This window comes from Sander lucioperca, chromosome 13 (genome assembly GCF_008315115.2).
Source record: "Sander lucioperca isolate FBNREF2018 chromosome 13, SLUC_FBN_1.2, whole genome shotgun sequence".
Classification (NCBI taxonomy): Eukaryota; Metazoa; Chordata; class Actinopteri; order Perciformes; family Percidae; genus Sander; species Sander lucioperca.
The window spans coordinates 33962537-33988182 of record NC_050185.1 but is presented as its reverse complement, the minus strand read 5'-3'; the positions used below and the strand labels follow the sequence as shown (position 1 = coordinate 33988182).

Here is a 25646-nt window from a genome sequence, read left to right as displayed (position 1 = left end):
GAGACAAGATAGGGCTAAGCTGGTTTACAGTCTGCTTCTCAAGAGCCCTTTTCACACGGCACTTAGCCTTAGCCCCCCCTTAGCTACAGGAGCTGGGAGCCCGGGGCTAGGAAAGCATTCACACTAGCACAATCCTGGCACATTTCAGATGGGCTAACCCCGACTTTAGCCGAGGGCTTGCTGGCCCTGCTCTGGAGCAAGGTTAGCCTCGAGTTTGTGGGGTTATCCCCTGAAAAACTACTAAGCTTGGGGCTAAAAGTTCCCAGTGTGAATCTGAGTTAATGGAATGTATGTTGCTGCTTGCAAACATTAGTTAAGTGTCCAACTTACACTTAACCCAGGGCAAGTAGAAGTGCAGTGTGAAAAGAGCCAAGTATACCAAGCCAACTACAGTACAGAGCAGGGGACAGAAAAAAAATGAACAGCAATATTGCCTACAGCAGTACATGTAGAAGTGCCAAAGCTATACATTATTATATATTTTCAATGTGTGTCAGTTATAGAATCCAGCATGCTTGTGCCATTACAATAGAAGAACGATGACTCATCTCAGTCTTTGGATCATTTTCGGACACCAATCTGATGACGAGCTATGAAGCCACTGAAAATTGCTGCCAGAATGAGCAACTGACTGACCAAATGTTGACAAATGCCTACAGCCTTGTAAACTGATAAAAACTATTACAATTTACTTAAAAGTACCAAAGAAAGACAAACAACTCAAAAAGGGACAAACTTGCAAATAATTTGTAGCACGTGTTAGGATTACTGTTACAATATTCCCATAAATAATTAAAAATAAACGTTATTATTATTACTACCTCTGCCAAGGAAGTTGTTTTGGTTTGTCTGTTATAATGGTTTTCATGAAACTTTGTGGAAGGGTGACACATGGACCAGGGAAGAACCCATTCATTTTTGGAGCAGAGCTGAACCCACAAATACACAAATTAATTTTTACTTTCGTTAACACTGCCTAAATAAGGCATTTGTGCAGCATTCAGGTAGCGTCGGGATTATCGGAAAAATGAGTTCCTAATCAAATTTCATGGCTAATTTGATCCGTTTCCAGTATCAACTTGAGTTATTATAGCAGCGAAAACTATATTTAGTTGATGAACTAAACCGATATTGCGGATGAACAACTAATAAAAATCAAATATAAATTAATGTAAATTTATTTTGTATGGATCCAAAAAAAGGAGACAGCATGCATTTCTGTCAACTCTCGTGACATTGAACCACACATTTGTATGTATATGTAGCTACATACTTCTGAGAGACATTATAACTAGCCCTAACAAAACCAACTAAACCTTTATGAAAAACTGAAACTAAACTGAAACACTGAAAAATAACTAAAACTAAACTATAATGAAATTGAAATATCAAAACTAAACTATTATAACCTTGGTTTAAACGCTCTGAGCAATAAAGTACAACATATCTTCTTTGTAGGGTCCATGTTGTTTTCACATTATGACTTAAATCTCATGAACACACCGAAGTCGAAAAAACGACTTCCCATCTCTTGAAATGGGACCATCCATGGAGCACGTGAATTCCCCAATTGGCCTTGGCGGAGGTTAAAATGCATTTGGTTTGTTATATTTGGGTGGAGTTTAGAGAATGTGATTTACAAAATTCAAACATGTAATCAATACAGAATATAGAAACTTTCCAGCAAAGACTTTCTCCTGGAAACCAAATGAGAGTAGCCGCCGCACACAAAATCTCTTTAAAAATGATCTGCAAATTAATTTAACCCAGCTTGGGAGAAACACATTTGGCACAAAGGCCCTCTTTTGCACTTTCTATCCAAACCAGCTGCCCCTTTTCTTTTAATGCCAGAACTTGACCTCAAACGGATCACACAACAGTAAGAATCGCGCAACAAGGCATTTTGTAAACACCTGGACATAAAAAGATAAAATACATCCACCTCTTATGTGTGAATGAGTCTTTTCAGCAAGTGACATACGGGTGTTCTTGTGGGTTAATAATGTTTAAATTAGCTCCCAATACTGCAGCAGACTGTAGATGAACGATGTGAAAAAGTAAAATGTCTTTACCGCAAAAATGAACAAAAACAACATATCCATGATCTGGATTGATTATTTCCTTAAGAACGAGGACGAGAAAACAAACAAACTTCTTTTGGTTGTGAATGAATAAGAGCAAAAGTGTCTCAAAAGTGTGTTTCCCTTTTGTCATTAGAGGCTTTGGTTCAGGTTTCTGATAGTTTCAAGTAAAACTGCAGTGGTTCTTTAAGATCACAGATGTTCAGAGTACAGGAAATTGCTTTAGTTTGCCTATGAAATAATAAACAAAAGAAAAAAACGTGTCAAGTTATTTTCTGGCAACTGACCCATTGAATTGAAAAACTGTAATTCTTAACACCAAAATATCAGTTTGAAGAAAGCATAGATACAAATACTCATACAACCCCACTTAAAAAAATCCCAACTATCCCTTTAATATACCAAAGATCACATGATATCGCTGAGTATCATTATCCATTTACAGAGATCAACCATTGATCACCTGGAGTCAGGATACAAAATTAGCACCATCCACCAGCCAAATGCTGGTAAAATATGCAAGTGGCTGCTAGATTTGCTTTACTCACCAGTCAAATAATGGTACTCTATTAAGAGACTAGTCAAATTTAAACATTCGCTGACCATTTGGCCGGTGGACAAAAAATTTAATTTTGCACCCTGCCTGGAGTGCTGTTGAGCATTATTTCCTCCTTTCTGTCAGTGTCTTAATTCCCTCTCAGAACAGTAACTACCTGTAACAGTCGATCTATTTGTACCACTCTTCCATGCAATTTCTCACATTAGCAGTTAAATTGACTTATTTTCCAAACACATTTCATGCAGCGCCCACGCATTCAAATTATAGGGTTCCTAAACGTCATTCATTTTAGAACTTCTCATTATTTTCTCCTTTTTTTAAAAAAAAAAAATCCACAAGCTGTGTACATAGCCATGCAAGACTGAACTGACAGTCTCCAATTACTAGGCTTATTAATAAATTCATTTTCCAGTGTTTTTCCAGATCTGTATAAGAATCCTGAGCAAACAATCACAAGTGTCATCTCTGTCTTTTGAGAAACTCACACAACCCACAAACTCTCTTCTTTTCAAATCAGCTCAAGGAAATAAACTTAGTCTTCCAAACGTGCAGTCTTCTGCTACAACCAAACATCAAGCTGCCTGGGGAGTGTCGCAGGTGGTTGAGGGTGAGAGCAATCACCGAAGCAACAGTCCTTAAAACATTACTAAAACCGAACCAGTGACAATAAATAAAACACATTGCAAAAAAAGAAAAATCAACACATGATTTGGATGAGCATGAGCAGATGATTAATATTGTATCGTGTAAATATACCGGTGCCAAAACTCCAGGAGCTGCCGTGCTCACACCCCACTTATGCCTGACACAATCTAACAGACCAGTGAAGTCCCACTTCCTGCTCCTGTTAAAACGGGAGCTTCTTCAGCTGCTCGAAGGTGATGAAGAACTGAGAGGTGTGTTAAGGAAAGCTTCATGATTCATATCACAACAGTATACAGGCTGAATCTGCTCAGCAGACTGACGCAGCTCTGAAATATGAGCAACCTCGCCTCATGCCAGACCTTTCCTGGGTCAACCTTGACCTACAGGACTTTGTATAGTTGTGTGCACACAGTTTTGCAATATGATCATTTGAATGGATATTTTAGAGCATTTAACTTCATTTCACTTTCAAATAAGTAGTTTATCATATTCTCAAATAAAAGCCATAATTACAATAGTGGCAATAAAAACATTGATGGGGTAAATTACCTGTACTGTAATGGTTCACGGTGTAAATTCAGCATAATGTACATTTTAAGTCTCACTCACTAATTATTTCCAATCGCTTCCACTCAGTTTTTTTCATTTGCCGTTAAGCTACCATCAATAAAACTCATTACTTTCGGCAGATGTTTCCCAATTATAGCCTACCAGGAATAGGGATGGTAATTGATAGGATTTTATTGTTACCAATGCCATTAGCGCTTCTGCTTATCGGTCCGATTCTTTATCGATTCCCTTATTGATTCATGATCAATTTTCTGTGTGGAAAGAAAGCAGGCCTTCACAGGTTTTCAGGTATTATTAAAATCATCAACTGATAAAAAATAAAATAAAAAAAAGTTCAAAACTTTAGTGTTTCCCCTTTCTTACTAAGATACAGCTTACTCCAACACTGGGACGTGCAACAGCCTGCAGCTAAAGACACAGTGTAGCCTAGCTGCACTTCTCGAGACACCATGGCCACTCCCAGATTCGGAGAGGTCATAGAAACAACACAGACAGGACTTCTTCTTCAAGTCTTTACGCATTCAATTGCATCTCGTAATCTCATGGTGCACCTCGATAAACTCAATTGACTGGTGAAATAAGATATTGCTATAGTATCGTTTTAGCACCAATATTGGGAGTATACGTTTATATTCCCCAACTCAAAGATAGAAAAAAAATCCAACAGTCTGGTATAAGTATATCTGGAAACATTTTAGATCCATTTAAATTTATTTTTATTGAATTCCACTATTTTTCCAAGAATTAAAAATGATTAGAAATCTAATTTCCCTGTTTTTTACCCACCTGAAGGAATTCTGTAGGTTTTAAAGGATACAATGATGTTCCAAGGCCCCAGCCGCAGCCAGTTAGGCCAGAATCCCTTATAGAGAGCGAAGAAGCCCTCATTCTTCCACGTCTGCATCAGTCCGTCGAGTGTTCCTTTATACATGGGGGCTCCCGACAAAACTCGCTGGTTCATCATACGGGTCCGGACAACGTCCACAGGGTTGGAGGCCAGCGCCCCCGCCAAGCCACACGTGAAACTTGAACTGTACACCCAACCAGACATGGAACAAAGTTAATGGACCGTTCCAAAGTTTCATTCAAATTTCGAGTGTCTACCCATTTAAGAAAACAAACTGATAGCAAAAGCAGTTACAATGTCATCGTGCACTGCAGCCACTGGCTTCCAGTGCAGTTTTCATCACTGCTAAAATACTACTTAACACTAGAACGGCCATGACGGTCATTTTGACCATTTTGAAATTTATATGTGTAATAACTTTGCTGAATAAAAAAACACAATCCTGTTTTTATATACATTACACAAAAGGCAAAGAAAATACAATCACTTTTACCTATTTCGGCCATATACGGTCATATTGACCGCTCGGATTTTCGCGGTATTGTTTTTAATTTTTCGCGCGGCTGAAGATGCATCTCGGTTGCTTAGTAACTACCATAGTCTCTGTCAGAGCAACGTAACTAGCGGTCTCGAGTAACAAGTGTGGGCATCACCGATGGGCCGAAGGCAAAGCCAGAGTCGGTAACGTAGGATACTACGGCGTGGAGGCACTCTGTTCTGAATCAGAAGGCAAGCACCGGGCGCTCGCTCTGTGAAAGGCGCGGAACACGTAGATGGCCAGTGGCTGTTTACATGTTCATATAACTTTATACATCCTCGAACTGGCTGGAATCGTTGCACACATCCTCTCCAAGGAGTGCACCAACAGTAAAATTGTCCGGAGGAAGTTTATGCAGCAACTGGCAGAGGAGCTGAGAGCGGAGTTTATGGAGGAAAAAAGGGCAGCGGCGCACGGTCCGAGCAGCGCTGCGCACTGCAGCAGACGCCAAAACGGAGGCAGTGCCAGGTTAGGTTATAGCTAAATGTTCAAATAAGATACTTATAATTGTTATTTGGCTGTTATGAGTTAAGTTGAATGAATTTCCACACCATATTTTTCGGGATATGAAAGTATGAAATAATTACGGTTTACTATGCCATGATATGAATAATTGAAACACGTATTACTACTCAAATGTATAATTAAACTCATAAAAATTTACATTTCGGTGTTATTACATTTTTCTAAAGATATCCTAACACAATACATAATACAATATTGCAATTAGGTATTTATCATGAGAGATTATAGAGTTTGGAATCTGGCGGTCAAAATAACCGCTCACGGCAGTTCTAGTAGTTACGGAATTCCGGCACTTCTAGTGTTAAAGACATTTATGGCCATAAAGGGGACCACCCTTGACCTAAAGAGAGAATAAATAAACTTACATAAAATGTGTCAAAATGGTGTCTCCCATGACGCCAGAGCGAAGGAGATGTTTCTTCGTTATGTCATAGACAGGAAGTTCCACTCCGACGACAATGGCTGCTCGCTGCGCTGTGGGGATGACACCCTAAAGAGGAGGCGGAGGACGAAGAATTAAAGCCTGATTGTAACAGTACAATTTATTGACTGCCAGAGCTGACTCGATATATACAACAATCTCATATTACTGGATAACAAGTAACAATATAGATACATGTAAATAAGATTATTTTGGAGCTGTTAAAGGTGTAACTGATTTTAAGCAGCTGTTTAAGGAATAAAAAACTAATGACAATTTAGCCAACTACGTCTCAGTTTCAGCATACGCTTAAATTTAAGTCTCAAACACTCCCAAGTTTACATTTTGTATTATGACTATTTGAGCCATGAGGTCCAATAAAAAAATATCTCATAAAGAATGAATGGGGCGCCATCTTGGAAAACCATATCCACTACATAGTAATCCAGCACTCACTCTCCACAGCCCTCTGGTGCCCTCTGTCTGGTAGATGTTGACGAAGTTGGACATCATGCTGCCTTGGAGCAGACTGCCTTGCGCCTGCATTCTGATCTAAACAAAAACAGACAGAACATTTTTAGCTTCTAATTTACAACCCGGCACTTAGCGTCTGAACCCAGGTTTGAGGATTCATTTTAAGCAACTGTAGGAATAAAGCCTCCGGACCATTTCTAAATGTAAATATATTTAAATATTTAAAACAGTCTTTACATCCGAGTAGCTGTAATCAGCACATGTTCTTGATCAAGGACTTAAAACAATTTGATTACCAAGATAATCATCGATTAACTTTCTGTTAATTCATTGATCATTTCTACAGGACTTTGCGGAGTGTCTCACAATTTTTAACGCACAACTGACAAGTTTCAAGGGGACAGTTACCCCAAAATCAAGAATACATATTCCTCTTAACTGTAGTGATATTTATCAGTCTAGATTGTTTTGGTGGGAGTTGCCCAGTGTTGGAGATAGCGGCTGTAGATGTCTGCCTCCTTTTAAATATAATGGAACTAGATGGCATTCGGCTTGTGAGAACATTTCCGTGATATGACTGGCGCGTGTTGCTGGTCGAAAGAGAACAGCTTCGCCATGAAACTGCTAACAGTCAAGTCTGTGGATTATCTTGAGTAACCAACTAGACAATAAATGACATTTGGATCATGAGAAACTGAACCAGATACCCAGGAAAATAACATTTGTTTTGGTTGATTTGCAGCACTTTCTTTAAGGAACTGTATCTGTGATCAAGTCCTGTAAGAATTAGCAATCAATGGCTGGTCTTGATATTGATTAATATATTTGGTGAACAGATATTTTAATCCAAGCCTTGTCACCAGCATTAAAAATCAAATCACCTTGAGGACATCAGTGGGGTTGGCTAGAGAAGAGGACAGGACTCCAGAGATGACACCACAGAAGACGTTGATGACCATGGTCTCATCTGGCAGGAAAGAGACACGATATTAACACACTCAGACAAAAGCACTTAAACACAATGCCATTAAGATTAGTCTATTATTTATTATTTACAGATGTTAGAGGGGTGATATGTGAGAGAGATCATCTGAATAGAGACCGTAAAAGGTGGTGCCAGATAAAAAAGGAACCAGTCAATGGGAAAAGAGAAATGACAAATAAGAAAAGCAGACAGAGGGGTAATAAAGGAAAGGACAGAGCCTGTGGTCACAAACTTCCTGTCAGTCTCAGAAACATGCTGGCGCCGGCCAATCGCTGATAAATGTCGCACAAACCCATTTGGCTGATAACTGAAGTGGCTCTCTGTGAATTTCAGAGCTCCCAACAACAAAAAACTGATCCACTTTGACTTTGGTGCATACTGTACATTATAAGTGCAAGATTTACTGCACAGCAACTAACAAATCTTTAAACAGTGCTAATAATACAGCTATTATTCATGGAAACAATACACCACATGGTAATGATCTACAATTAAGTGCTCTAATTTACGTCTGCAATTTACCATTATTTAGGCCTACAGATTATTCTGTACATCATTTTCTCAATTAATCAAATTTTTTTTTTTGTGTTGTGTTGTGTTGTGTTGTAGGTGCCATCTTCAAATGTCTTGTTTTGTCAAACCACAACATTATTCCATATACATTATTCATAACCTTACTGATTAGGTTACTGAGGTAACCTACGTCACAAAAACACACGAAAACAATGCAGATGGAGTCGGCCTTAAACATTTTTTTTGTTTTATTACTTTTACATTTTCCTACACTGCATTGATGTTTATACACCAAATTGTCTGTATTCTTTTAAAACCTGATGATATAATGACTTTTCTGTTTAATTGTGCTGCTTTTGTTAAGCACTTTGTAACTTGGATTTCAAAAAGTGCTCCATAAATAAAGATTATTATTTCCATTGAAATTAAATATATAGAATTTTGTACTCCTTATGAGATCGATATCACATAGGAGGGAAAGAGCACATCGGAGCACTTACAGTCTGTCTCCACTCTTCCCTCTCCCTCCCTTCCTTCCTGGAAGCTCTTTGTCTCTTATTTAGCTTGCAAATTAGTGCCGGCAGGTTAACACATTGAGGCTGCTTCCAGCCAGGTCAACACAGGTTGTTACGACGCATCCAACCTTTTTTTTGGTGGATGTGGGGTGTACTGTCATACGCTCAAAGGCACATACTGTACAGTACTACTGATGCACAAAAATGTGTTAGGGATAAATGTCACTGCACCAAAATCATCAGGGTAAATTGCTGTGCATTTCATGTCTTTGTGCACTGATCCGACATTATTTGCATACTGTATGTCACTATGCTCTGTGGTTCCCAGGGGGCAAACAAAAGAGGAGTGAAGGCCTGCAAAGAGTTTGTACTCTTTAAGGCACCAAAGATGTTTTGAGTCCAAACAGAAGGAGGAAGAATGAGTCTCAGGATGAGACACAAGCAGAATGCAATATAAGTAGGGTCAGAAATAAACATTTTTGGCTCACTTGCTAGGAGACTTGTAAAGTTGATAAAAAATATACTTAACAAAGATTTGTTGAATGCCCTAAGAATGTAAGACCCATTTTAAAGTGATAGTTCTGATTTTTTGAAGTGGGGTTATATTGGGTACTTATCCATTGTCAGTGCATTACCTACAGAAGATGGCGGTCTGCATGCACCCAGTTTGGAGAAGCAGGCACGAATACTGGCACTGAAGATGTAGACAGCAGCTAAATGCATTTAGCCACCTAAAAAAAGTGTACGCTATATTTAGAATATTTTCACAGTTTACCCTTTCCGTCAAACAGCCCTGTTTAAGATAACTGAAGCCGTTATCTCTTCTCAAAGCCACCAGACCCCATTGACAAAAACAGTAACTTTACCTCACAGAACACGGGAGTTGCTGGTCTAAAGCTGCCTCGATTGGTTAGTTTGTTAGTTCCTAAACGTTTTAAAACACCAAAGTCACACAATAACAAAAACTGCGGTAGACCAGAAACACCCGTTCTTTTTTATCCTATTATGTTTTTACTATTGTTGTGGCTTTGACGAGAGGTTCAGTCATGAAGTCCTCAAACCCACAGCATAGAACAGCTTCACTTCCCTCCATGTAAACAAGGCTGTCTGACAGCAAGGTAAAGGGGTGAACATTTTCTAAATAGAACGTAAACTTAAACTGATATTGAGATGCATTCATTCAGCAGCATCTTTTGAGTGTTATGTAGAGTAAAGGTAGTGCAGTATTGGAACATGTTTTCTGCCACCTTCACTGCGACAGCAAACAAAGGTCCACTGAATTTGGACCTTTATTCTGAACTTTCAGCACTGTACTTTTGGCTACTTGTTTAAGGACTGAAACCTGTTCTACCATATTCTCATTATACTTCACTCTGGATATCAGCATCAGTTAACCAGCTAAAATGTAAATTTAAGAAAATGATGTAGGAGCTACTCCTGCCAAATTCTTTGCTTATTGCTGCTTAGCTAGCCTGCTCTCAGCAGTCAGCAGTTCAGGGTTGTTTCTTCTACTCTAACTGAGATGGCTGTAAATAGTTTCTCATTGTGGGGCTGGAGAGCTTACAATGAGTTTTCAGTTGGGTTAGGATTGTCATCAATATTTATAGATTAAACAGTTTGCAGGAGCCTGCATCAGCCTTAAACCAGTCAAAGCCACCATGAAAATATGAATCTGAATGAAATACAGGGCGCTGCTTGCTGTCAGTACCATTCAAACCACCATAGTTCATTGTTTAGCCTTCTGCTGAGTTTAACTGTGGTCGAAAATGCTTTCAAGTTTTCAAGTCTGTGAATTGACAAAGGGCTATAGTCTCCTAGGCTGTAATTTCAGAGCCTTATGAAAGAGTTTATAAGAAAGGTTAGCAAAAAGGTAGAAGACAGGATATCAGAGATAGAAATGGTTAACACTCACCTTCTGGATGAGTAACAAACAGCCTCTTCAGAGAGTTGTAGGTTCCTATCTTGATTGTCCCATAAGAAGCTTGTCTCAACAGAGCAGGAGAAATCCTGAGAGGAGAGGTAAAATAAGTTCCTTAACCTTTACGCTGGGGGTAAACTAAAGGCAGATGCAGAAGAAGAGAGAGTGCTTATCATGTGGCTTCGGGTTACAAATCAACAAAATGTGAGTCTTATGAAGGAGTTTGAAATCCAGTCTCACTGTCCATTACTCAAAAGCAGAGATGAATCTTAACACACAAAATACTGGAATCACACCCACATCGTTCAAAGTCAAAGAGAAGCTTCCTTCATTCAAAATGCAATACATTTCCCGTCCCACGGGGCTTCGTTCAAATCTGCAGTTAGATTCAGCAATATTACAGTTTAACCAACTACAAAGTGCTTCAGCTCTGTGTGCAAAGCGTATTACTGCATATCATATATTAGGCACATGTAAGCTTGTAGTGAGAAGTATTAACTAGATTTACTTAACAGCACATTGAGTTTAAATGAATGTGCTCTCCCCCAGGAACAGCAAGGCATCTGGGAACTAAAAGTCCCTATCCTAAAGAAATTCTTACGACCTTTTCCAAGAATTCCCCCTTAAATTTAGGATTGAATCCAAATTTAAAGCTTACTAGGCCTTAATAAAGCTCCCCAGGTAAACTGTGGAGAGTATGCATTTTGATGGTTTTTAGTATATAGTATTTTAGTATTTTGAAAGTATTTCTCATGAAACAGAAACCACAGGGAGTGAAACTTGTGTTAAGATGTTATTTTTATACTGTTGGTGATTATTCCAGAGCTCTCCAGAGATCTGACAACTGCCTGATTAATCAATAGTATTCAAGTAGAGCATCCTATATGGCAACAGGGTCAACAACACCCCCCAATGAGATACAAGTTATTGTATAATACTGTATTGTATTATTCTATGCTATATTTTTGTGAATTTGTGTCTTCTGTGCTCCAAACTAGCAGGATCTTGGTTTGATCTTAAAAAAGCAGCTGCGGTGGCGAAATTGTGAGTATACACAGAATGTCATAGTGTTTGTTTGTAAGGAGCCTAAATAGGCATGTTCCATACCCAGAATAGAGTGCTCGGATGCCCTCCTCCTTGCCGATCCTGAAGAGGGCGTGGAACATGCCCCTGTAGCGCACCTCTGTGTACTGGCACTGACCCTGGACCTGTAGTCGCGTCTTAGTCAGGTCAATGGGAAATGTCCCTGAGGATTAAAAATGTAATAACAAGAACAACAATAAAATGATAATAAACAAAGATTAACGTAATAAAGAAAATTAAAGTAGTGTAGTTATAGAAATATTGGAGCCGACAATGATTAGGTAAAGAGAATATTTTGCACCAAATATTAATACAAATTCATGCTGCTGGGTTGCCTCAGTTTTCACCTCTTGTGTATTATCATTACATGAATCCTATTCAGTCAACAGAAATGGCAAAATTTATAACAACATAATAGAAGGCAAAATCCATATATACAAAAATAACTAGTACAACTTTAATTTTTTTGGCTCAGGTCCTTGATTAGCAAAAAAAGTCGCAGCTTTGGGAATGGGTTAAATATTGTTTTCATCATTCAGCAGACCTTAACTGAAAAAAACGATCCTAGCTCGGTGACTAAATTGTTATGGTAACACCTTATTGTTACAAACTGGGGCTAGCTGCCATGTTAATTACTGTGTTTCTATGAAACAAGCTGTCAATTGTGTGTTGTGCCAATTATAAAGTATGCAGTGTGGATGTGTACCAACAACCTGACTGAATTCTAACTTGCTGAATTGTGTACATCTGCAATTAGAGGACAACCAGGGTTGTAAATCAGCACCAGCCAAATAGCAAGTGGCTGCTAGATTTGCTTCACTCACCACCAGCCAAAGGCTTCTGGAATCCACCAGTCACAGTGGCAGGTGGACAAAAAAGTTAATTTCCAACCCTGAGGACGATGCATTGTGCACCAAAGTGCTTTGATATGTATTCAGCTGGATGCATGTTCCCTTTTTGTAGCCAAAGCTACTATCACTTAGCAGATGCTGATGCAGAATTTTCCTATGGCTGCAATAACATTGAATTTAAAAGACTATTTGCATAGAACATGTACAGCCATGGCATTACAGCGTATACATCCAACAGTAAACATGACGGTTAGGGTCTGCATGTTGTGGTGCATCACGTCGCCTACCGAATTCTGCGACAATCGAGGCCATCCCTCCGTAGATGAACGGCTTCCAGTTCAAGTTGACCATCTCCGCGGAGGCGGCTGCTTCCACCTGCTGCAGCCCCGCTAAAAACAACAACAGGCCGCCCAGACAGAGGTCAACGCAGTGCTGCGACCTCAGACAACACAACATAGCGATAAACATTGAGATCTAATGATGCTACAGATCAACGAGGCTCCTCAGCATCTGCATCCCAGCGTACTGCGCCGGAAAGAGACGCCCGCTGTGCCGAACACCGCGGAGAGAGCCATCATATTTGTTGACGGGTTGCAATTGGCCGTGAGATCAGTCAATCAAAATTTTAAGCGATTGAATTGGCTGGTGCACCGGGAAGGGCAAACCATGGATACAGCAACAGTGTCACGATAATTCAATAAAGTTTTTTTTATTATCGTTAACGTTTTACACAGGACCGAATACGCTACTTTATAAACAAATTATGCAAGAAATTATTTTAGTAATTGTGTAAAATTTGAAAAACTTACAATCGTTAATTTATTACAGATGGCCATGCAAACTGTTTCTGACGGTTAACGTAAGCTCGAAGCAGATAGCTCCTGCTAGGCTAAAGGCTAGTCAGCTAACACTTGTGGAAATTACTAGCCAGCTTGTTAGCGAGTTTAACGTTACCAGTTAGCAACTAGTAACGTTAACCTTTACATTCAGCCGAAATGTCACCTACCTGTTGTGTCGATAAAATCCGCGAACTGCTATTTGACTTAGTTTTCCATGACTTAATACGTGGCTTGACTTCAGTAGAGTGCAAGCAGAAAACTTCTTGTCTGTGGTTAGCTTCTCATTTCAACTAATGTCAAATACTGCGGAATGAGCTTCTTCTTCTTCTTCTTCTTCTTCTTCTTCTTCTTCTTCTTCTTCTTCTTCTTCTTCTTTGAGGTTTAACGGCAGCTGACATTACTGCCATCTTCTGGAGTTAGTTAACTCCTACAGTCCCAAGTAACACTCACTGTCAGATTTTGCCCATCAGTCCTGACCAAACATCTTCTGCCTTGTCTAGTTCCACCATACTCCAGTATGTTCTTGTTCACCCGTTAGCAATGGCGGTTCTAAAGGGAGAGGCAGTGCGCAGGCCCCCTCTGGCCCCCTCTGGCCCCCTAACTAGACTGTCTTTCAAAGGCTGTAGCTGGCTCTGTTTAAAAGCTGTAGTGGAGATATTAATTAGTATGAAATGAAACTAGACGAATTAAAGGTGCCATATCGTGCATTTTCAGGTTCATACTTGTATTTTGGGTTTCTACTAGAACATGTTTACATGCTTAAATGTTCAAAAAGCACATTCTTTTTCTCACACTGTCTGTCTAAATATATCGGTATGACTGTATTGACCTCTGTCTGAAACGTTCCGTTTTATTGCCTATCTCTTTAAAGTGTCCATATTATGAAAAAAAAAAACACTTTTTCTGGGATTTTATTATTTTGTTAGCCTATATATTTTTTTTATTTTTGTGTCTCTGGTGCTTCCACATGCACACAAACATTGAAAAAAACCATCCATTCTGTTTTGAGTGAGATACGGGTTTCTGAATGTGTCCTCCTTTCAGTCTCCGGGTGAGCTGTTCAAAATCTGCACAGCTTTCTACGTAACTAGCCGAGACGAGGGGGCTAATCATTAGCATGCTAGCGCTAGCATGCTAGCTCGTTCTCAAATGGCAAAACACTGCTAGAACACACACAAATCACCCTAATCTACAAAATAAATTGTATAGAACTACTTACATGTCCCTGTTGGAAGTGCGCCCTCGTTTAGAAGAAGTCTCCCGGCTAATCCTGCCTTGTACAGGCCGAAGTTGGAGAAACAGCTAGCTAGCTCATGTAATCCTTAGCTAGCTACTGCGCATGTGCGACTGACAACAAAGATGTTACAGAAGTTGAAAGGTCTCACTCTGTAGCTAAAACAGAGACTTGACACAGGGTGAAAAGAGGAGCTGCAGCAATGTGCAGTACAACATCTTTATACAGTCCATGGGTCTTCCGCTACTGTGCTCACGGAGTCTTTGCACTGACTTTTGCAGCCGGGGAATGACTGTAACGGCACTGTAGTGGCACTTTCTACCTATAACAGTATATTGTATAGTTGTGACATCCAGAGGCGGACTTTACCATTAGGCAAAGGTCGGCAATTGCCTTGGGCCCCGAGCTACCTAGGGGCCCCCAAAATGCCCCATTAACTTATGCTTAAGGTTTTTTTTTTTTTTTTTACTTTTCGCAAATTATATATTTCTAAAACTCCATTTGCGAAAAATGGCATCAAATCATTAGTTTTGCAGACCGGAGGGGCCCCCCCCACCTCACTACATGATTGGACTATTCCATTATCTCACTTACTGCGCATCTGCGAAAGTGACAAGGCTGTAATGCGCCAAAATACGGAGAAAAAAGTGACAGACAGACAGGGTGCGTGTGTAGAGTAACAGACAGTGTACAGAGTAGAGTAACAATGAAGCGAAACTACCCAAGTGGTGCTGAAAAAAGGAGGAAAGCAAAACGTTTTTAAAAAAATCGCCGAAGTTAACAAAGTTTTTTGTGATGCCCGCCGCTGACAATGACAACAACGCTACAACCCATGCTACAACCACCATCACGACCGTTAGCACTGCTGCTAGCGAGGAGGAGCTACCTGTTGCTGCAGACAGTGCCAGCCGAGGCTGCTCAAGTGATATTGCTGCTAACGTTATGGATATGGAATCAGTGATAGCAAGATTTGCTGAGGCCAAAGCTCGCAAGGTCAGATTATAGTGCTTTAGACATGACAATACAGACACACACACACACACACACACACACACACACTCACACACAGACACTCTCACACAGATACACTCACTCACTCACTCACTCACTCACACAGACACTCTCACACAGACACACTCACACAGACACACTCACTCACACACAGACACTCTCACACAGATACACTCACTCACACACAAACACACTCACTCACACACAGACACTCACTCACAGACACACTCACTCACTCACACACAGACACTCTCACACAGACACACACACACACACACACACACACACACACACACTCACACACAGACACTCTCACACAGATACACTCACTCACTCACTCACACACAGACACTCACTCACACATAAACACTCACCCACTCACTCACTCACACAGACACTCTCACACAGACACACTCACACAGACACACTCACTCACACACAGACACTCTCACACAGATACACTCACTCACACACAAACACACTCACTCACTCACACACAGACACTCACTCACTCACAGACACTCACTCACACACAGACACTCTCACACAGACACACACACACACACACACACACACACACACACACACACACACACACACACACACACACACAGTCTCCTCCCTCTGACACTGTGTCAGAGGGAGGAGACTGAGAGAAACTCGAGGTTTCTTCTCTCTCATTTCCTCATTCATTCATTCAGTCTGTATCAGGTGCATTTTAATGCAGTTTGTTATCTGCATGAATAAAAACTTAATAAATAAAACTTATTGTTAGGCAGATTATAAAACGTTTTTTTCTCAAACATGTCATGTCCTTTTGTCGACGATCCCGTTGATGAAAAAGCTGTATTACTTCACAGAGAGTTTACGTCGGGAGATGATATTGAGTCCCGACTAAATGTATTTTCATTTCCACATAACCGATTTGAGAGGTATTTTTTTTCACAGTCCATCAGAAATGTAGATACCTTATCCGTCCTCATATCACTAACATCCACCATCGTGGACATGCTTTAACATCCCAGCTGATTCTTTGTGTCACATTACGTTTTTTGCAAACGGCAGTTTTCTTTATTGGTGATGCAGATCATACTGTAGGCTAATAGTAAAGCCACTCGTCAGAAAAGTGTGACCCGCTCTGAAACGTTTTTTAAAAGTTTTTTGTATTGTTCCCTGGACACAAACCAGTGAGAGACATACAAAAGAAATACATGATTATAAATTATAGTTCTGTTAATGAGCATGGTGCTGCAGCCTCAGAATGGGATATAGTAGGCCTAGTAGTTTACTTTTTCGCCAGTAGGATTGCACCCAAATGAAATTATAGGTGTAATACAATTCCAGTTTTCACTAGTAGGCTAATATTATAAGTTAACTGTGATTAAATATGAAATTAATACACTTTTAATGCTTACGCATTGACTCGAGCAGCAATTTTCTCCCACACCAATTCTCCCTCTTTTGCAGCAGCAGCCGCCGTCTTACTTTTTTAACGAAATACATGTTCAAACTCGCTGTTTGTTTGTGGTTGTTACCATGGTGAATCGTAGAATCATGGCTCCATTCATGCTGCCTTTTTATTGTGGTGGTGCACGCGCGTGAACCTACTCTGAGTTGATTGAACCAACTCATATCAGCTGTTCTGGAACCGAAAACTCTTCCCATCTCAGGGTAAATCAACTCAGACATCAGGGTTAGACTCAGAGTTTGTTAAACCTTCTACCTGAAACGGACCCCCGAAGTCTAGACATCATTGCTGTGTGAAGACTGCTGAAGAGAAGTTACAAGTAGGACTTTCTTAGAAAATTAAGGATTGACAAAAGGGGGGAAACAAGAGATGTAGAGGGCCCCATGTCTGTGTTTGCTTTGGGCCCCAAAATGACTAAATCCGCCCCTGGTGACATTACAACTGTATGGAAGTCTTGACGGCTCTTAAAAACACAGTTTCTGACTTCAGGATGCATGCATTTCTCTGTGGATTGAGCGTTTTGATACTTTCACAGTATTCATATAGCACCTCAACATGCTTTCATCAAAAAGGACACGGAAATCTCACTTTTTACAATATGGGACCTTTAAGGCATCTATTGCCATCCACACATCCACATGGTACCAACCATGCCATGCTAGCTTGTTGGGAACTAAGTTCCAAAGTTAGGCTACATTTTGGCAGGGTAAAAACTGGCATGGCCATTTTGAAAAAGGTCCCTTGACCTCTCACCTCAAGATATCGGAATGAAAATAAGTGTAGCACTTTATGCTAATCTCATGGAGTTTTGGGCTAAGAGCATGCCGTTTTTATCATGCCATACAAATGTGTTATTTTCACCTTTTCTAAAATGTATTTTAGTTATTATTATTTTTATTTTTATTGTTATAATTATTATTTTAAGGTATATTTGAATATGTCTGCATACTGGGGTCCCTAAACAGTCTTGGCATTGCATATAATTATGACTGGAAGGCTAAGACTCTTGTGGGTTTTATAATTTAGTCTCCATAGTAGCCAGTTCATTGTAGTGAGACCATTAAAAAAAATGAGAATGATCACAGCCTTACGAAACTTTACAACCACAGACCTAGGTCATTCAGAAGATGTATGGCATATTGCCTGCATTAGTGGAAATACATGGTTAAACAATAGAGAGATTACACATAGGCTTTTAAAGAAAATGTATTTATTTATTTATTTTATTGGAGTGAACATTGGAGTGGATCTTTCTATATTTATTAAATAATGATATTGCCCTTGTTCATATCACACAACAGAAGATGTTCAGTGTCAGACACATTCTCACCTACTAGAAATACTCGGGTTTAGGCAAGGGGTGGTGCCTGCAAGAGCTGTCTCTCCAGTTTGACATTTTCGTTGCCGTCTTCCTGTAAATGATCCTTCTTCATTTCTGGATGTTTGCTTTCTTTGGGTTTTGCATGAACCGCATGGTAGAAACGTCATCAACACCCCTCAGTCACTTGCTGGGTAGAATCTGGATAATGACCTGCTCTAATTCACACATGGGCTCAATTGGAGATTACACAGACTTTGTAATAGGGAGATGGCAGGGTAAAGTCATTTTAATGTCCAGTCCAACTGATTTGGACATTTGCGTTCTCACATACAGATCCTCTGGTTAATGTCTAAATAATTTCAGGGTTGCAGTGCATGCGTGAAAGGGGCTTTGATTATTCTCAAGTCCCTTTTGGACCCAGTCTCCTTTAAGACCTTTCCATGACAATTAATTTATGCATATTGACTTTTGGGCAGGTTTTTCCCAAATTTTAAACCTGTGAAGACCTCTAATGTGTGTGTTTGAAGCTACACTCACACCACAGCAACTGCCAGCTACAATGCAGCTCCACTGAAAACGTTTTGTGCCTTGCTCAGGGATAGCTCTGTGATTGTTAATGAAGGGAAGAAGATCTGGATTACTACAACAATACTGCCAGCGTGTCCATGAATTTCAACCATCAAACTCCTGGTCACAAGCCTGTTTCTTTGACCTTCATTCTTCTGCTGTTGCAATGTACAGCACAGCAGCCAAGCTCACAGTGAAAATGCATTTAAAAGACTACTGTCCTTTTCACGTCACTCGCATCTCACACAGCAGATATCCACAATGTTAATCTACGTCAGAATTCTTTTTTACTTTTTCAGATACTCCTCGCCCCTTCATCTAAAATATAGTTAGGGAATTGCAGTAGTGAACACAACAGGGCACTTGGATCCCAAATCAGAGAAAACTGAAAGTCCATGAGTGGAGTGAAACCATTCCTCTTTCTCTATTTCTTCTTAATATTTTAAGTTGGTGATGCACTACCGGTGGACATGCTTGAAAACAGCCACAGTGGCCGCAGTGGCAGGACAGGTCCAGAGTTATTGGTTGAAACACAGGCAGCGCTGTGGATCACAGAGTGGTGCGCAGCAGTCGAATGACACGCTGGTAAAGCTGCTGAACGACTGACACCAGATTCCTAGGGGGAATTAAGAAGAGTGAGAACTGAACTGAGAAGTAGAGAGGGAGAAAAATTAAGAAAGAAAAGGAAGAAAAGGAAAAATACTGAAGAAAGGGCCAAAAGAACAGCTGTGCTGAAATGCCATATGAGTGAGCCAGCATCTTTAACTGTTTTTTTGATTTTAAATAAATAACTAGCACGCCCAAACCACAGAAGAAGAGCACATATGCAAATATACTTTACGTCAAAGAACTTTATTGTTCGACTCTTAACTTAGCTCCTAACATAACTGACCACCATCTTTTGCTAATTGACGACTTTTTTTGCTCCTCTAACATGAGTTTGCTAACTAACTGCACATGCAAAGTAACCTGGACTAAATTGGTCTAGAATTAAAAATATGAAAATCATACCCTCTAAATAAATGGTCAGTTGTCCATTTGCTGTAGTCTTTCAGATATGTTCAAGTACAACTTTTAATACAGCATGTGAAAAAATAAAAATAAAATAAATAAATAAATACACGAAAACAGTTCTTAAACAGTTGTCGATGTTTAACACACTGACACTCACCGAGTTCCCATAGAGAAGCAGTTGTTGCGGTTTGGGTGGAGGCAGAAGAGCGAGGCCACGCAATAAACACAGCACAACAACATGGACAGCAGCCGTCTTTTTAAGGACATCTTCCGTCTGATAGAAACACAAATGCAATCACTTATTTTGTTGTTGTTGCTTTCTTGTACATTGGTGACTGTGGCTAGTACACTGACACAAAGCAGAAAGAAATTGTATTATTATTTTATTCAAAGATCTTGGCCTATGCCCAGTATTTTAAAATTTCTGAAGTACCAATACATGATGCCTACATTTATTATAAAACTTTTCTTATTGACAGACTATGAGTTTGCATTATTTGTTCACTCTACTGGTTAAACGATTTTGGTACAGCAAAGCAGTCTTCAGGCCAGATTCAAATTAGGTGGACTGAAGAAAAGAATCCTGGGAGTTTCTTTTTCCTCAGAAAAGTTCCAAACACAACAATAAAGTGCAATTTTGTCCACCCGTCTATTGATGTTTTATGATTTATGTTTTTAATTGGCTAGAAAGCAATTTTATTTACAGGCGAATTCCAAACGACTACTCAGCCTTAGCAAAAAAGCAGTGACGTAGGTTACCTCAGTAAGCTAATCAATGAGGTTATGAATAATGTAAATGCTAGCACTAGCTGAGTCAAAGTTAGCTAGTTTGGACATAAAGGCACAGAAGCAAAGCAATGTAACATCACTGCTGTAGGAGACACATTGGTTCAGATCCAAAGGTCACACAATAACACAAACAAACTAGCCGATCGAGGCAGCGGTAGACCAGCAAGATGACTGACTGACTGTTTTTGTCAAAGGAGTCTGGTGGCTTTGAAGAGAGCGATATAACGGCTTCAATTCCTCGTTGGAAAGGACTGTCTGACAGCAAATAAAGCGGTGAAAAATATTTTATCTATCAAATACACTGACTATAGATAAGGATATGTATATGTAGCAACGTCATCATCCAGAAACCTGTCCGGTCATGTAGCAAAAGGTTTTTAAAAAGGCATAGGAAAACAGCTTTTGACGCTAAAACTTCATACTTAAACAAAATATGAATATTTGGATTTGAATACGTAAGGAACACTACTGGAAAGCAACCAAATTATATAAAAAATTAATTAATGTAATGTAATTGAGTTGATTGTCACTAAAAAGACACAACCACAAGGCCTCTGATACAACTCAAACTGTGCTGCAGGCCACATTGATGTGTAACCACAATGGGAAGCAGCAGCTAAATCCCTGGTCCTGTTGAACGCCACACATCACCCTAAAACATCACTCACATAACATCATCACCTTAACAATCCTGTTGAGAAGAACTCTTTCCTGACAGACTGATCTGGAAAAACTCCTCACGTTGGTTAAAAACACTCTGAGGCTTCTTAGAAACAGATCCCAGGCCCAGGTGGGGGCACAAGAATTCGTCACAGCAGTTGGAGGATGGCGTTGGCAGAGGTATAAACAGGATTCCGGCTCCCTGGGTGCTGCTGGGCACTGGGCACAATTACTGCTGACCCACACTTTGTTTTGAAAGGTCCTGAAAGGTCTAGCAGGGGTGAATAACATTCCTACATTGTGTGTCTGTTGGAGCTATTTTGGTTTGTTGGGAGGGAGGGGGGTGTGAGAGGTATTAAAAAGAGGATCTTTCCTCTCAGGTTTCTGTGGACTCATATTGAACCCGGTGAAACTGTGCTCCGCTGCTCTGGGCTTGCTGGGATTGTTGTGTTGTGGTTTGAGGATGGGGTTGTGTAACCTAACGGGATGCTGGGTGAACCCTCACATTACATCAAGATCCACTTATGTTTAAGGGCAGACACAGGTAAATAGGGTCAAACTTATAACAACACTATGAAACTTTCCCAAATTGATTACTTACATTTTTTTGACTTCTTCTAAATATGCAAAAGAGGTATTATCTTATTAAATATTAGCCTAAATATGTGCTAATTTTCAAATATTTCTAGAACCAAAATCAATGAGGTAAATGCTAACATCAGCGATGTAAACATGGTTACAATGATAATGTTCACCATATTTAGTGTGCCAACATTAGTAAGTGTAAGTAAAATGTACCTATATAGTGCTTTTCACAGATAAAAATCACAGAGTACTTTACATAAGACATACAACACAGTTCACAATTAGAATCATAAAGTAAAACATTAAAAGTAAAATAAAATTATAAATAAAGTGCAGACAGGTCAACCAAACGCCTGTTTAAAAAAGTAGGCATTTAACTGATTATAAAAAAGGTTATGAAAAGGTTATTGGCACACTATCAAAGCTAATCATTAACCAGATTTAGTTTAGATAGGGGTTTTTTCCATTCTTTCTTTTAGTATTTTTCTCACAGACTATAGCTGCTACTTTAAGAAGCTGATGTGATGCCAGGTGATGTTTGGAGTGGGTGCAGCGAGAAAGCATCATTAGCCAGATCTATTTGTGTGTGAATCTTAGTGGAAAATGGTCCCATCATGCCAGATGTGTCTCCTGGGAACTCTGGGGCCAGAGTAGGAGAGCAGCCAGCAGAGTTAGAGTTTAGCCAAGCTCATTCAGCTCTGTACAGCACATAAACACAGTTTAGCTGCTTGTGTTATATATTACTAAATGGATTTTAGTAAATTAGTCTCAATATGACACAAAGAAATACTGTTTTTTCTTTTTTTTTTAACACTGTCACTACTAATAAACAATACAGTGCATGCAGCGGGGCAACAGGACCCTCATCTACATTAGAGTACACAGTTTGCTTGAATTCACACGGCACATGGATAAGATGCTGTTACGCTGTATTATAATAAACCGAATCAGTATCAGAATTAGACTCAGAATAGGATTCATTGCTAAGTAGCCAATGTTTTCACTTACTAATGTCACCTTTGATTTATGTTTCATCAGTGGAATTCATTGTTCCTCCAGCATGCTGTGATTTAGAGGTAAATGACAAAGTCATTTGATGTGTCTTTCTTTAACATATCATTGTATGGTGGTCTAATAATCTATATTTATATTTCACACTTGAATATAAATGATAAGGGTTCTAGATCATTACAGTAACCTGCTTTGTGTGGTGTTGACATGAAAAGTGGCCACACCGTTGGTGTTTCTGTTCATCTTTTCTCCCCATTCCCTTATAAATGCGTAATCTTAAACTTCTTCTGTATGTAGCCTACTAAGGTTTGGAACACTTTCCGAGCCTCAGTTTAAAAAAATATTTTCTGATACAAATGATAGGCTTACATATTTTAAATTGATGATAAAAAATAGACAGAGAGCCAGCAGGCAGGCGGCTGGGACAAGGGTCAATCCCAGAGAGCAGCAACAGAAGCAACGGATGAGCAGCAGAAGGTTATGTATGTGTTTGTGCTGTGTGTGAATGTGTCTATAGACTCTGTGTGTGTGTGTGTGTGTGTGTGTGTGTGTGTGTGTGTGTGTGCGGGCGTGTGTGTGCGCACGTGTGTGTGTGTGTGTGTGTGGGAAGGGGAGGGACAAGCAATAACTGCTGATAATGCTGTCAGTGTTTCTGTTCTTCTGCATTTGTTGAAGGGATCTTAAGGACACAGATGAAACTGGTGCGATCGAATGGATGTTTTAGTTGACATGAGTGGAAACATTACATGATATTGGATTAACGTAAAAGGATAATATTGGCTGATAAGATTCTTCATCTTGTGGTGAAGTGCCGTCAGATGTTGGAGTTCTTGAAGGTTTTTTTAATAATATTTAAACACAGTCTTAACCTAGTTTGTGTTGGAGCATTTGTGCACATCTCTATTTCTTCTAACAGTTTCTAATGGTGCAAGTGCCACATTTTGTGATGAACGACTGTAAAGGATAAAACACAGTCTCTAATCGCAGCAATGTCAGCTTTGTGGATTTCACCTTAAAAGCTGTGTGTTTTTGTTATCAACATGTCATATATGAGTGGACTTGTGAGCACCGAGACCACTGTTAGCATGGCTCCTAACAGAATGGACACCAACGAGCCGACAACCCAAAGTGACGTGAAGCCTCAGGTGATGGGTGTGACCCTGAGCATCGCCTCTTGCCTCATCACCTCCACCAACCTGCTGGTGGCAGCCGCTCTACTTAAGCTACTCCTCAGGAAGAGAAGCCAGAGCTGGTGCTTTGTCCTCAACTTGGCACTGGCCGATGCCCTGGTGGGTGTGGCCATCACTGGCCTGGCCACAGAGAACTTCAACTTTAACAGTGACAGCAACAACTCTCCGAACCAGCACAACCAGGTCACTGACGATGCGCCCACAAACACTATGCCTCCTGATCAGGGCAAGACCCGGTGTTTGATGCGGATGGCCTTCGTGACATCACCCTGCACAGCATCTATTATGTCCATGTTCCTGATCTCACTTGACCGCTACGCAGCCATCAAGATGCCCCTGCGGTACTCCCAGCTGTCTGGGAAGGCAACAGCAGTGGGGTCCCTGCTGGCTCTGTGGACCAGCTCCCTCACTATGGGATTCTTGCCAGGTGAGACCTTAAAATATACAACTGCTTAATAAATGTATGGTGTGTTATGGTAAAAGGAGCTGGTGTTCAGAAGAATTAAAAAAATGCAAGGCACTGTGTTGTTGTTGCATGCCATGTTGCAAAAGGTACTGCTGGGATATCAAGTTTGAGACATAGCCTACATCCATGAGTTTGAAGGGTTATCAGACAGGATTTATACGGCATATTGATGGGTTACAATGCTTTTTTCCTTGATCAAAGTGTCGTATAGCAAATAACCCATGCCCTCTCTTCCTCAGTCATGGTGCGGCAGCTGCAGGCGGAAGAATACAGCGGCTTCTGTGCCTTTTTTTCCGTCATTCACCAGGTGGGCATGATCGTATTATTCAGCGTGTGCTTCTTCCCGTTGCTCTCTGTATTCCTTTACATCTACCTGGACATCCTGAAGATCGCCTGCAGCCACCAGAAGCAGATATGTCAAGTTAGGCAAGCTGGTTCCAGGACGACTGACCACCATTGCCATCAACATTGCAGGGATCATCAGCAGCATCAGCATCTGAGGAGCCATTACTGGAGCCACGTCAAGGCCCTGAGGACGGTGGGGGTGCTTGTGGGCTGCTTCTTGGTCCTCTGGTGTCCCTTCTTTGTCGCATGCATAGTGCACCTTCTATGTGAAAGCTGCGAACTCACTGCCCTGTTAGAGAATTATTTGTGGCTGTTGGGACTGTCCAACTCACTGATCAACCCCCTGGTGTATGCCTTTTGGCAAAGGGAGGTGCGGCTGCAATTAGCAGCCATGTTCTCCTGCTTTATAAGCAGGTCGTTGGCCGCTGGACCACCAGGCGTCACAGAAAGATGTGACCCGCAGCCCCTTGTGCTGACTCAAGCTGATGCATCTGGTGGAAATACCCTCAACCCTTTGCTGTTGCAACCTATTATCGGCAACGACAAGGTTCACATTGTGCCACTATCTGCCATGACCAGCTTATGAAAGAAACGGTGTTTGGTGTTTTAAGCCCCCAACGT

At 40.4% G+C, this 25646-nt stretch overlaps 2 protein-coding genes across 3 annotated transcripts; one reads left to right on the top strand and one right to left on the bottom strand.

Moving 5' to 3' along the window:
• Positions 1 to 1906: 1906 nt before the first annotated feature.
• Positions 1907 to 13749, bottom strand: slc25a14 (solute carrier family 25 member 14). Of its 2 annotated transcripts, XM_031308040.2 has the most exons (9): positions 13532 to 13749; positions 12813 to 12914; positions 11699 to 11837; positions 10586 to 10680; positions 7542 to 7627; positions 6643 to 6738; positions 6131 to 6255; positions 4673 to 4886; positions 1907 to 3529 (listed from the first exon to the last, which is right to left on the bottom strand). In XM_031308040.2, exons 2-9 carry the CDS (start codon positions 12874 to 12876, stop codon positions 3488 to 3490), a joined length of 861 nt encoding a protein of 286 aa, XP_031163900.1. In that variant the 5' UTR covers positions 12877 to 12914; positions 13532 to 13749; the 3' UTR covers positions 1907 to 3487. The 2 variants fall into 2 exon arrangements, with proteins under 2 accessions (XP_031163900.1, XP_031163899.1); XM_031308039.2 differs by lacking the exon at positions 13532 to 13749 and having other exon boundaries at positions 12813 to 13077.
• A 9881-nt stretch (positions 13750 to 23630) lies between these two features.
• On the top strand, positions 23631 to 25646 carry LOC116056067 (glucose-dependent insulinotropic receptor). Its single transcript, XM_031308200.2, has 2 exons — positions 23631 to 24641; positions 24920 to 25646. The coding sequence occupies exons 1-2, from the start codon at positions 24065 to 24067 to the stop codon at positions 25609 to 25611; spliced, it is 1269 nt and encodes a 422-aa protein (XP_031164060.1). The 5' UTR covers positions 23631 to 24064; the 3' UTR covers positions 25612 to 25646.

Coding starts and splice junctions, on each gene's coding strand:
- slc25a14 (XM_031308039.2), bottom strand. CDS start 12,993: ATGTTTATCGCTATGTTGTGTTGTCTGAGGTCGCAGCACTGCGTTGAC. Junction 11,838..12,812: donor CTCGATTGTCGCAGAATTCG/GTAGGCGACGTG, acceptor TTTAATCCTCAG/GGACATTTCCCATTGACCTG. Junction 10,681..11,698: donor ATCCGAGCACTCTATTCTGG/GTATGGAACATG, acceptor CTCTCCTCTCAG/GATTTCTCCTGCTCTGTTGA.
- LOC116056067 (XM_031308200.2), top strand. CDS start 24,065: ATGTCATATATGAGTGGACTTGTGAGCACCGAGACCACTGTTAGCATG. Junction 24,642..24,919: donor CACTATGGGATTCTTGCCAG/GTGAGACCTTAA, acceptor TCTCTTCCTCAG/TCATGGTGCGGCAGCTGCAG.